General features: G+C 45.4%; 1 protein-coding gene and 1 long non-coding RNA gene across 10 annotated transcripts in view; one reads left to right on the forward strand and one right to left on the reverse strand.

Moving 5' to 3' along the window:
- Nucleotides 1-12165, forward strand: part of ESRRB (estrogen related receptor beta) — a 130347-nt gene that overhangs the window by 98211 nt on the left and 19971 nt on the right. For 3 of the 8 annotated variants that reach the window (XM_015865112.2, XM_032444635.1, XM_015865111.2), the window contains one exon: nt 3923-4039. In XM_015865112.2, coding sequence (XP_015720598.1) covers nt 3923-4039 — 117 coding nt within the window. Of the gene's footprint in view, nt 1-3922; nt 4040-10258; nt 10339-10523; nt 10657-10736; nt 10967-12165 lie in introns of those variants that run through there. The other 5 variants (XM_032444639.1, XM_032444637.1, XM_032444636.1 and 2 more) reach the window with 5 other exon arrangements.
- The window catches only part of LOC107315106, a 107840-nt gene continuing 101780 nt past the window's right edge, over nt 6106-12165 (reverse strand). For both annotated transcript variants that reach the window (XR_004307291.1, XR_004307290.1), the window contains one exon: nt 6106-9636. This is a non-coding gene — a long non-coding RNA (uncharacterized LOC107315106). The remainder of the gene's footprint in view (nt 9637-12165) is intronic.

Raw genomic sequence — 12165 nt, forward strand, 5'->3', positions numbered from 1 at the left:
AGAAAAGAGGGTCAGTTGTTTGCTTGTTTGTTTCAGAAAGAAGTTGAAAAGACTTCAACTCTGAAGACTTTCCTGGTTCTTTTTGTTTGATTGTCCCCGAGTTTCCTTCCTCGTATGAGGTGGAGTAGGCAGGATCTGACTAAGTGGGGGGGAGCAGCTTGTGCTTTCAGTGCTATACTAATTCTGAGCTCATCTCCCTTGAGAAGCGGTCCATAACATGAGCAGGAGCTGTGTGACGTTACCACATTCCCCAAGCTCAGGGAGTCATTCTTCCCCTTCCCAGATCCTCCCCTTCCAGAGAGGCTGTGGTTGTCTAGGAGACTCCAAGCTCTGGTGTGCAATTTTCAGGTATTCCAATTATGTGAGCACTGAATATTTTGTTCCAAACTGTTTAACAGTCAGAGGTCCCTATTTTACAGAAAATAGGGTAATTCTGCAGTTCTCCAGCATAAAAAACATGACCTGTCACTTAAATAGTCCTTGGCTGTTCCTTAGCATCTCTCATCTAAAGGCTTTAAAGTGCAGTTAGACCCTAATGAATCAAGACTCATGATCCCCCCAGAAGACAGGCTTGGTAGTTCACTTCATTTTGCAGATGGGAAGACCAGGGCTCAGAGAGGAAGTGATTTGACCTCCAAGAGAAAAGCTCAAAACAAATTCAGACTCTGATCTGAAAAAAAACAGCCATTTGGTTTTTTTGAAGCCATTTTTTAGGTTAACCTTATGCAGTGACATCAGCGAGGTCCTAGCAGGTTTTTCTGGATCAAATGTAAATACTACCTAAATCAAGGAATGATTTTCTAATAAGTGGTGGTTCAAAGAAAGGCCTTGTCTACGAGATTATCCCATTTTCTTGCCTTTTTCTCCTAGGTCACATAATCTAAAACCCACAACACATGAAGATGTGCCCCAAATTTATACTCATATAAGGACTTGTCTGCCTGAACTCTTGTATGCATGGAGGCCTTTCTGCACCCCAGCTTCTGTAGCAAAGAGGGAGCACTCTCCAAGTGCCCGCAGCCAGGCTGATGGTGTGACCGCCAGCCGCTGCGAGGCTGCTGGAATTCCGATGAGTTAATCTCATCACTTTATCATAGGGCACTTACAGAAATTACAGGGAGCTGCAAGCAGCTCGCTGTGCTGGCAGCTGGCCCCAGGACCCATAAAAGAAATTGAGAGAACAAACAATAAAAAAAGTCAGAGAACTTTGTTACAAAGTTTGGAGACAAGATTTTCTTGGATGAATTCTGCCTGGGTAATGCTGATAGTGCCTTCCCTGGCGACATCCTGCAAACAGTTAGGTATTGCCCCCAGCTGTAGCTTTCAGTTCATTCAGTACTGGGCGCATTTGGGCTTGATAAAAAAGTCTGTTTAGCTTGGCAGCACTGTCTTGTGTCTCCTAGTACCAGTTCTTGTGTGTAGAGAGCACACTGGGCTTCCCCTCTAGTATTCATCCCAGCAGAGAGGGCTGCAGGATATGGTTGCTGGTGCTTTCTTCCTTGAGACTGAGAACAGGGTATGCGTAAAGGTATGCAAGGGTATGCAGGTGTCCAATGTGCAGGCAATAAGATGTCTTGAAAGGGATGTTCCGCTGGTGCTAGGTTTATATTCTCACTTTTGCATACCCACAAGCTCTACGACTGCAGCACTGTGTGGTGGCTGCTGTGTTACCATATGGGAAGGGGAGCAGGCCCAGTGGCCACCCCCTTTCAGTCTGATGCTTTAACAGGCATGATCCCAGTACAGAGTGCCTTTGAAAGCTGCATATTCAAATTGTGCCTACATGGTACATATGGTACCCAGTACTTAACTCTGCTTTCACAGTTGAGTCGTGATACAGGCTATATAGACCATTTCCAATACTTTGTCAGGGGGAGACACGAAGAAGGTGAGGGATCTGCTTGACTCACTGTGGAGGGACCCTGAACTGCTAGAGAGGGCTGCCATTGCCTCCTGCTACTGTTAGGGCTCTGTGCCCTTGGTGGCTCTTCTTAGGAGACAGATTTTTGGCCTTGAAACCATAAAACATGCAATATTTTGCTTTCCAAAACTCTTGTGTTGGTTTTGGTGTGTAAGGTGAGCTTTGAAACTAAGGCAAGACCTTCAAAAGTGAGGTTATGGTGGAGTTTTATTCCAGGTTTGTTCCTGCTCTATTCCTTCCTGTGCAGGGCACAGTAAGTATCAGATCCTGAAATCAGAGCCTCTGTACTCAAGAATCTGTAAGGCACTGGAGCTCTGTGTCTGGATCAGGAGTTTATTACCTTGAGATCATGCCTGAATCTCAATTTCCAGCTCTCTGAGAACCTTGATACATTGCTAGCTATTGAAATTCAAGTGCTGCACAGTGACGAAATATAGTCTGAATGGAAGCAACTTGTGCAGTGTTCTTTTTATTTATTTATTTATTTATTTATTTGCGGACAAGCTGCATTTTGGGCACAAAGAAACAGTGGTGAGGAATGAGGTGAATGGAGCTTAGAGTTAAGTTGTGGGTCTTGTGACAAGGCAGAGGGCAGGTTTGTAACTAGCATGTTTACGCTTTGGGGGGCTGTGTGCTTCTGGGGTTTCACCCTGCAAGGACTAAGCATAATTAGATAAATCAAATGGAGCTTTCTTCCTTTTGAATCTGTGCTCTCTTTTAGCTCTGATTGTCAGTGGGCTTTCGGACTGCTTAGTTAGTCCCAAGATCTGATCACCACCCCTCAAGTCTGTATGCATATATGCAGAGAAAAGAAGGGTCTTGAACAAGAACACAGAAGTTCATTGCAGAACTAGAATCCAAAATCAAGTGTTCTGTCCTGGTGTTACTGAACTGGGAGCTTCCCTTCTTATCTGGTGGAATACAAAGTCCAGGCTGTGTCCCCTCTCTGCTCCCAGCTGTGCTCTTTCCTGCGGCCATAAGTGAACTCTTGACTCTCAGTTTCCTACTCTGAACCACCAAAGCAACCTTTCCATCCTTCTGAACTGATTGTAGGTTTTAGAAATCCCTTTTGGAGCTGCCTGTTTTACCTGGTAACCAAACTGCCTTGCATACATTATCACTGTCAATGCATCATTATCGACACTAGGTTTCCCATCCTGCTCCACAGCAAACATGGAACAGTCCTTTTCAGAAGCATCTTCACTGCGAATGGCAGGATGAAGACAACTGTTTCTGTTTGTTATCTTCTAGGGCTAAATAACTGCTGCTTTACAGGTCGTTCAGCGTACTATCCATTTCATCCTCGTATCAGACCCCTGCTTCCATGTTTTAGTTATGTGCTTGGCTTGTGATAAAAAGCAGAAACAAATTTGGGATGCCTCTTTTCCTGTTTTGTCTTGGAGGTGATGTTGTGATCGTAAATGAAAGAAATGATTAGCTCTGCAAGGAAAAGATAAGGACTACTAAAGTAAAACTGAAGGTATTTGTGTAGATATCTTGCATTTTACATCTTACCCATTCTTCTCAGTTACTGCTTCCCTGCTACCTGTAAGATGTCACCACAGGAGGAAGCAAAGGAGGAAATGCCATCTCCCAGCTCTCTGGTACCCAGAGCAAGGCAAGGAAGGCAGGTGACATCCACCTGGCAGATGTGAAGTGAGATTTGCTCTCACTCGCAGGACTTCAGGGAACGGGTTGTAAGTGATGCAGCCTAAGAGTTAATGATGTGCTTTGAAAATACCCAGCTTTGAGACAGCCCCTTGGATGGGCAGGTTTCTCCCAGTACATACAGCAGTGTTGATTTTTTCTGAAATGAGCTCTAGTAAGTAGTGCTGGACTCTCAAAGAGCCATCTATCACAAGCCAGCTGTGGTCTGTGTGTGTGAGTGAGTGAGCAAACATAGAGACCAATGGCTACGGAAATATTTGGGCACTTCAGCCTGTCTCTGTATCAGTGAGGAGAACATGGCCTCTGCGTGACCATCTCTGTGTTTGATTGCAGGGAATATTGAATACAGCTGCCCAGCCACCAATGAATGTGAGATCACAAAACGGAGGCGCAAGTCCTGTCAAGCCTGTCGCTTCATGAAATGCCTCAAAGTGGGGATGCTGAAAGAAGGTAAGACAGAATTCCTGTCTGTCCTGACCTGGAACCCCAGGCCTAATAGGATCCCCTAGGATAACTATACATTTGTGCTCTCTGGCTTTTCCAAGGTATCTCTATACAGGATTTTTAGAAGAGTCAGGATGGGCCGTGACTAAGAGGGCAGTCTAGAGAGGAGGGTGGTTCTAGTCAGCATGCTAATGCTAGGATATTGCTTTCAACATGATAGCGACTTGGGCAGATAACTGGAAATAGGCTGTGCCAAACTGTTTCTTTTCCTGAAAGAACCCCAGACTGAAGGGTGTTGTTCTCCTTGCCCTCCAGGTCATTTTTTAGTACGGGGAAGGAAAGGTTCTTGCTTGATTATGACTGGTTTGGCTGGGTTTAGAAAAGGAAGGATGGAGTTAATGCAAAGCTATGGCACAGTGTGCTTGAAGGTCTGCCCATATTCCCACTCAGGAGACTTTCTGAAGATGGTGAGGAGCACAGGTTTGTCTGGGAGCTGTGGGTCGCCTGCCCTGCATGCTCAACCTGTTCAGCTTATTGATCTGTTCAGTGTTCTCTAAGCAGTGTTCAGCTTTTCTTGTGCTGCTTTTCCTCCCTTCCCCCCTGCCTCACCAATCCTCGTCCATTCAAGGTGAACCACAGGGAATTCAGTGGCAATTAAACACATTCTTATGGATTGGCTTTAAAGCTTTGTTTCCTTTGGGTCCCTCAGGAAGAGGCAGCAAGAGGAGGAGGGGTAGGAAGGAGAAGAGCTACTTGTAACCCTCTGCATTGCTGTACCTGGCAGAGAACAGTGCCCTCTGTTTATCCAAAAGGAACAACAGCTAGTTGTGGTCTGCGCAAGGCCAATGTGCTGGAGCCAAGATGCCAGCTTGCAGCATGCTTCCAGATCATACCATTTTAGCAGCCAGTGATGAATTGCACAATGTCACTTGAGTGTGTATTGCTTTGCGCTGGTGCTCTCTCATTTCTTGAGAGGCAAGTTGATGGCAGCCAGTTTTGTTAAGAATGTAGATTAGATGTTAAGACCTCTCCTGCTCTTTGATGGATGTACAGTTCCTGTGGTTAAGTATCTTCCTGCTGGAGCACACCAGGTACCAAGGGGGGGAGATGCAGTCTTGTGTAGTCTATCCCTCCCCAGCAGGCTATTGAGTTGGGAAGATCTTGATCTTCTGCTGGGAGGGAGGGTCCTGCTTTGGGATTTAGAGAGTAACCCCATTAAAGCAGCTTTTCTGTGTGTAGTCGTTCTGCGGAGTGTTATATCCGCTCACTCACATGCCAGTCTATGTTAGCGATGCTGGCTTTAGTGGGAGTGCAGATTGGTTATGAGAGAGCCTGCTTATATGAATCCTGTAAAACAACCGTAAAAATATGATGTGGTTCCAGTCTCTCTGCAGAGCAGCAGCATGAGTCTAGGCTTGCTGGCTGCCTGTGTCTTTGCTGTCCTCCATCCAACCAGTTGAGCCTCTCAGCAGCTCTGAGCAGCAGAAGCCAGTGCTGGCCTGTCTGACTCCAGCCCAGGCAACCTCTGCTCCCAGTTCTAGGAGTCTAATACAGTCCAGAGTGGGGTCTGAGCTGTGGCTGAGCCACCAAGTTGTGTGAAAACAGTTAACTCCTGCCGAACCAGAGACAGGCTGACATACAGTATAGTTTCATTCACACCGTTCTGTGTCTGACCTCTTGAACCCTGTGGGATACAACCCATTGTAAACTGAAATCTGACTCTTAAGGCTGCTTTTGTGCTGAAGCATCTTTGGTTATTCATATAGGGATTGATTTGGCATCATTAAAGCCACTGGGGAAGGGTGGTTTGCTATTGATGTTAGTGCATCTGTGACCCTTCCCATAATATTTAGAGCTGTGGAATACATACAGCATTAAGATTTATTGATAGCAATGGGATGTGAGAACACTTGACAATATCAAGGGGAGCAGAAGAGCCTATTTTAGCAATCTGTGAACAGGAATTTTTTGTCCTAATGCTGAGTGGTCAGCAGATATAGGAAATGCTGCTTCTTTTCTCTCTCTTTTGCTCAGTTTTCCCAGTTGAGAAATGAGGGTCAGACTACTTTGCAGAAGGGTTATAAGCACTGATTAGTTAACTTTATGTGAAGCTTGGTTGAAGCACAAAGTTATTAGTATACAGAATTTAATCAATACACATCTTTAAAAGCAAAATCCGAAAAGGGAGAAAAAATGGCTTGACAGTCTTTGGTCTCCACAGAGCCAGGACTTTCAGGAAAGAACAAATCCATAATTGTTTGACTTGCTCAGAAATGCAGAATTGACAAGAGATTTTGGATTAGAAAAGGTTCGTTGGTTTTTTACATCTCTGATCTGTCATTCAGTTAGCTCATCCATCCCTTTATCCACAAGAGCAACAGTGTTCCCTGGTACACATTTCTAGTAGTTCGACTAGTTTTTGAAATCCCTGGTCGTCTTTCCCATTTCTCCTTGCCTTGGTTTACATCTCTCTTCTTTCTTGGGTCCATCCATGGCTGTTAAGCCAGGTTCTTTCTCCTTTTTGATTGCCCAGAGTTAGGAGGAAGATGATCTTATGGTTGAATGAGAGATCTTGAAGCCAGTTTGTCTCTTGCTGTGTTTCTCTTTGAGGTCTTTGGTACTGATCTGGTAACTTGCTGGGAGACATTTCTGGGAAATGAAACTGTCCTTCCTCTGAAGAAGAAAAATGTGAGATTCCATTAGTGTCCAGTTCAGTGCTTTGTGATTTCTTCTTGGCAAGACAGGAAAGATTCTTCTGGTTATTGTCCTTACATGTGATGTACACACCTCTGTCTGCTCACTCAGCATGTGGTGCAAGCCTATTTTTCAAGCAGGGGGAACCAGTATTCAAAGATGTCAAAAAACAGGTAGCAATGATTTCAAGCCTCTAACCTTATTCTTTAATGCGCAACTTGATTCTGCAGGAGCCAAATCCCCTTGGAAATGCACAAGGGTCACCAGACATGTTCTTTCCTTCCCTATGAACTGCAGGGAGCTGAACAGCCAACTGTGGCCCTTTAGGATCTGGAAGGCTGCCCCTAACACAGAGGTGCAGGTTGTTCGGGCAATGCCAAGTGAATGAGGATCAGGGCAGGAAGAGAGCCGATGGGGCGATCAATAGGTGTCTCAGATATCCAGGCCACTTTCTTTAAGAGATCTCTGATCAATGCATTGCAGCGAGGGAACTGTACAGATACCAGAGCTTTGCTGTCTCAGGTTCTCCAGGCGTGACGCTGCAGGGCAGGCGAGACTCACTGGGGAGAGTGACTGGCAGAAAGCTCTGCCTGCGGAGCCCAATAGACTCAGATGTGTTGGCCTGTCTAGCTGTCTGTCTCTTGCTTTCCCTTCCATCAGGAGTGTGCCCTCAGAGAGCTCTAATTGCCCCCTCATTTACAGGCCTGGATAGGAGGCTGTTGGATTTGGAGTCTGTGATTCCAGCGTACCCCAATCCAAGTGTCCCTGTGGGGAGGTTACGTCCCTAGAAAACCTGTACTCTGCTGATTCTGGCCTGGCTGAGGTATCTGCAGGCAGAGATGAATTGGGCTTCTCCACAGCTTTGTCCACCTGAAGTAGATACACTTCTGCAAAATCTGTCTGCAAACAGAGATGTTACCTCTAAGGACTCCCAGCCATAGAGGATGGCTTGTGTGGCTTCTAAGAAAGAGGGCAAAGACTGAAAAGGCCCTGGGGATGTACCTGTGGCAGATGAGGTGCGCCTTATTTCAGAAAATATTTACATCCAGAGTTTCCCAGCTGCATTTCTTATGGGAAATCCCAAGGTAGGATACTGTGCCCTCCTTGGAATGTCTTTGAAGGCAAATTCTCCTCTGGCCTGGCCTCCTTGCACTGAGGAGTTATCCAGCAGCTCTTACTTATGTGGTGAGGGTGAAATCCACAAGCATAAGGATGGCAGGGGTAGGAAGTCGGGATGTGGATGCAGAAAAGAGAGGCTCTTTAACAGCAAGGGAGAGTTTAGGCAATGAGTGAAGAAAGGTGAATGATTTACTTTGGCTACATGACTCTGTTTCTTCCCAGATCTGCTGTAGTGTGGTTATCCCTTGTACAACCATTCTTTTCTTAAGCTTTGCTCCTTGTCATACTGATGCACTTCAATAGGTTAGACTAGAGAGCATGTTAAAATTCAACAGGACATCCCAGTTCCTTGTTACAAATCCCCCAAGCTCCCAAATTGTTATCTGTCTAATCTGATTTGTGATGTACTCATCACTAGAATGTGTGGATACTGACACTGTAGGGCCAAGCACTGAAATATGAATGAGAAGAGCCACAGAATTCACCCTGCTCATCTTCCTGTAAGCTGTTTCTCTTTCTTACCTGTCTGCAGAGCCTTTGGCAATACCTGCTTACTGCAGCCAGTAGAACTTTCCTAACTCTGCTCTTTCCTTCACCAGCTGCAGCCAGTGGCTATTGCAAATGCTTTCTAAGGAAACAAACCTGTCACCCCTGGGGAGGCCTGGCTCTGATTTTACAAATTGGGTGCCATTGTCTACTACCTAAACAAGGAATTCCTGGCACTGGCAATCTGAAACTACTTGTACTTCGTAACTTTGCCTTCACTGTTCACTAAAATTCAGACAACTGAATCAACAGTGGACCTCCTTTCTGCAACATAACCAAGTGGAGGGTGTTTCATTTCTCCTTTTAAGTGTCAGAATCTCTCAATGGAGCAAAGTGTTTCCAGCAACCGCTCCCTCCTGCCCCCATCCCTGCTTCCAAACCATGTGTTCTCGAAAAGATATTTGATTCCAGTGAAAGCTCAGCTGACATCCCTGCAATATGCTTGGGCTTTTGCTTTGTGCTTCCTGGGAAGGATGAGGGCTCCTCCGGGGATTCTGGGTAATTGGGTTAGTGGCCAGCTCATGTCAGGAAATTAAAAGGCAGCCCTGATCAGGTTGCTGCTGCTTGGGATTTAATGGCTTTGTGTTTATCAAGTATTCTGCCTCCAGCCGGTGCCAGAAATGTCACTACTGGAGGCATCCAAATGAAAAAAAAAAAAAAAAGAGAGAGAAAATGTATTTTTCTTACTCTGAAATACCCTTGTGTTTAAAAACAGATGGGCAACCAACTTCCCTGTCCTCTGAAATAGGATTTCCAGGTGCAGTGAGTGGCATCTTGATGTCTATATCTTCTACACACAGCCATATTCCAAGACATTAATTGAGCATTTGTAGTATGGCTAGAATTGGGCTGGGTGGTAGCGCGACACAGAGCACACGCAGCCTTTGGTAGGATAATGGTATATCTCCAAAACTGAGGCTTCTAATGAATGGGCCATTGGGAGTGTACATTGGGATGACAGCACTTGGTATCATTTTTCGGAACATGAGACTGGTGCATCATGGACCCATGTCACACCTTCTGCCACATCCAGTGGATTATCAATCTGTCTAGGTTGATTTTCTCCACTTATTTTGAACTGTTAATCTGTCTAGATGAGTCTGTATGTTCTTTTCATATGTAACTGAACCTCTGTTCTGTCAAACATGAAGTCCAGATTCTGCTGATGTTGTCCATGGATGATGTGCTGGTTCGGCCCGGTTCCATGACGAGTCAGGCAGAGGGATTTCACAGAATTTGTGCCTCTGGAAAAGGGAAATAGGGGACCACAAAATAATTAACAACAGTGGCAATGATCTAAGGAGAAACAAATTAATTTACTATATATGGTATTGGAATGCGAGGTAACACACTATAATACAGTATAATTAGAATTGAAGCTAATAAATCAAATATAATAAGAGTAAGGCTGTCCAAAAAGCTGAAGGCCTCACACTGATACTGAAGTGATGCGTGCAGTTGGGACGGGCAGTGGTGAGGAGAAGCGAAGGAGAAGAGCAACAAAGAGAAAAGCCCAATCAGGTGACCTTGCCAGGAGTTCTATCTCCTCTCTGATGGCAAAGCCCCCTGGGGAATGTAGTTCTTCTCTTCCAGACAGGTACCCAGAACTGGAGCACTAACACTTTAACTCCCAGTGCACTATGTGATGTTATGATGTGGAATGCCAGTAACCAAAAATCATCAGACCATGACAGATGTACAGAGCAAATTTGGAGAGGAATCATCTGTACTAAGGTTTGTGATACACACTGTGTATTCCATCACTAGAAGTTGTGCTTAGTGCTCTTATAACACATACAAAAAGAGGAAGCTGATAAAAACTGCATCTGTGCAAGGATTTTTAGATCCAATTATGCAACAGATTTGTGCAGATCTGCCTGCTTCTTTCTGTCGCTTCTCAGAGGAGCCCAGAAGTACAGAAGAAAGCTGTCAAAGTCTAAAGTAAGGTAAGCGGAATCACACCCAGGGCTGTTGGCTCCTCTAGACAGCAAGCAGCCTTCAGGGGATTCAGTTCTGAGTATTATCTCTTGGAAAGTTGGTGGTGCTGCAGCTTTCTTGCCTTTTAGGTCCTTCTGTGAAAGTTATCCAAGGTCTTTTCCTGGCAGACACACACCTGTGTCTTCTTTCACAGTGCCCCTCAACCTGCTCCTGAGTATTGTGTATTTGCGGATGATAAAAGTCACTTTTGTCCTTCTTCAGACTGGTTAGAGGCCCATGAGAGGAAACAGTTCAAGGAGAGCATTTGCATGGACCATGAACAGAAGGTGAGGGTGTGGGTGTGGGGAACACTACAGAATGCTAAAAAATGTACCAAGGTTTTCTTTATTCCCTTTTGCCCCTGAAGCCCTTCTTGATTCCTGGTTTTCCAGTGTGATTGGGGACTCAGCATGGGAAGGAAGCTGTACCTTTGAGGGACAACAAGTCAGGGATGCAGACACCTCAGCAGAGCTGGCAGCTGAGGAAGAAAAGGGTTCACAAGCTTTTGAATCACACCAGATATATGCTTTGGACCAAGCACCTGGGACATGCAGCTTATGTCAGCGCTCCAGGGCATGTGACAGGTTCTGGAATGAGGTATATCACCAGTTGATACAGGGCTAACATGTCCCTTGCAGATCAAGGATTGTTTAGCTAGACAAGCTGGAAAACAACTTTTCTACTCAACCAATAAATACATCCCTGAAAATATCAGAGGGGGATCAGATCCAATCTTTCTGTAGGCCCTGTAACACAGGAGAGGAATTATGGTATAAACAGGACTACTTCTCTTCCTGTGCTGGAATCTACAAGTGACAGAAGCAAACCTAGTCAGGCTCCAGCCTTTCCACCCTCTCACTAAACACTTCTTTTCCTCCAGAGTCTGTTTCTTCCCCATCTTGGCACCCCTAACTTTTAAGGTCATAACTACACTTTCCTTGATAGGCCTCCTCCAGCTCACTCCTCCCGCTGCCACATATCCTCGTCTCTCCTGATGTTCTGAGCAAAAAAGGAGTGGGATCATCTTGTGTACAGCACTTTTCCCTTCTTTTTTCCTTTGCTCTTAGCCTATGTCTGCTATGTCTGTCAGCTTTCTTGGGCACTGCCAATCCCTATGCTTTAGACTGCAGCTCCAGTAGCTCTGTCACCAGTGGAGCACCACCCCAGCTCAGACCCCAGGAGAGCAGCTAGGTTGCGCTCATGCAGACTGTAACTCAAGGTATAGGTGGGCAGCGAGCATAGGATCTGGCTGGTTTATAGAGGAAGCTGGGCAAAAGCAGTCCTGGAGATGCTGCTCCCTAGCAAGCATGTGCCCTCTCTTCCCTTCAGTTGTGTCCTTCTGGGTCTAGACACATACCGTCCCATGCACAAACCCTGTAGCTTGGCTTCTCTGTTAGCTTTTTTGGCAAGATGGATCTTTCTGCTTCTATCAGTTCATGAGCATGTGATAGGACTCGATGGAAAGTGAGGTGAGGCCAGTAATTTGATACGACAGCTGATATTGGGCCTAGACTGCATTTCCCAATGGCCTAAGCTTAGCTTCACAGAGCTTTTAAGATTATTTTTAGTCCCCAGAAAATAAAAGAGAAACTAAACCTGACTCTGTATGCCGTTGCCTCTGCATACTCGGCTATTTTTACTTCCGACAGACTGGGCCTAGGTCCAGCTTTTAAAAAAAGATGGAATTATTTTACTTCCATTAAGAAAAAAAACCCAAAGCCTGATGTTATCAAGTCAGCAAGGGGACATCTGATCCCAAAGTTGTCGGGCAGACGTCTCTCTGAGGGGCATGTCAG

The sequence above is a fragment of the Coturnix japonica genome, chromosome 5 (assembly GCF_001577835.2).
Source record: "Coturnix japonica isolate 7356 chromosome 5, Coturnix japonica 2.1, whole genome shotgun sequence".
NCBI lineage: Eukaryota > Metazoa > Chordata > Aves > Galliformes > Phasianidae > Coturnix > Coturnix japonica.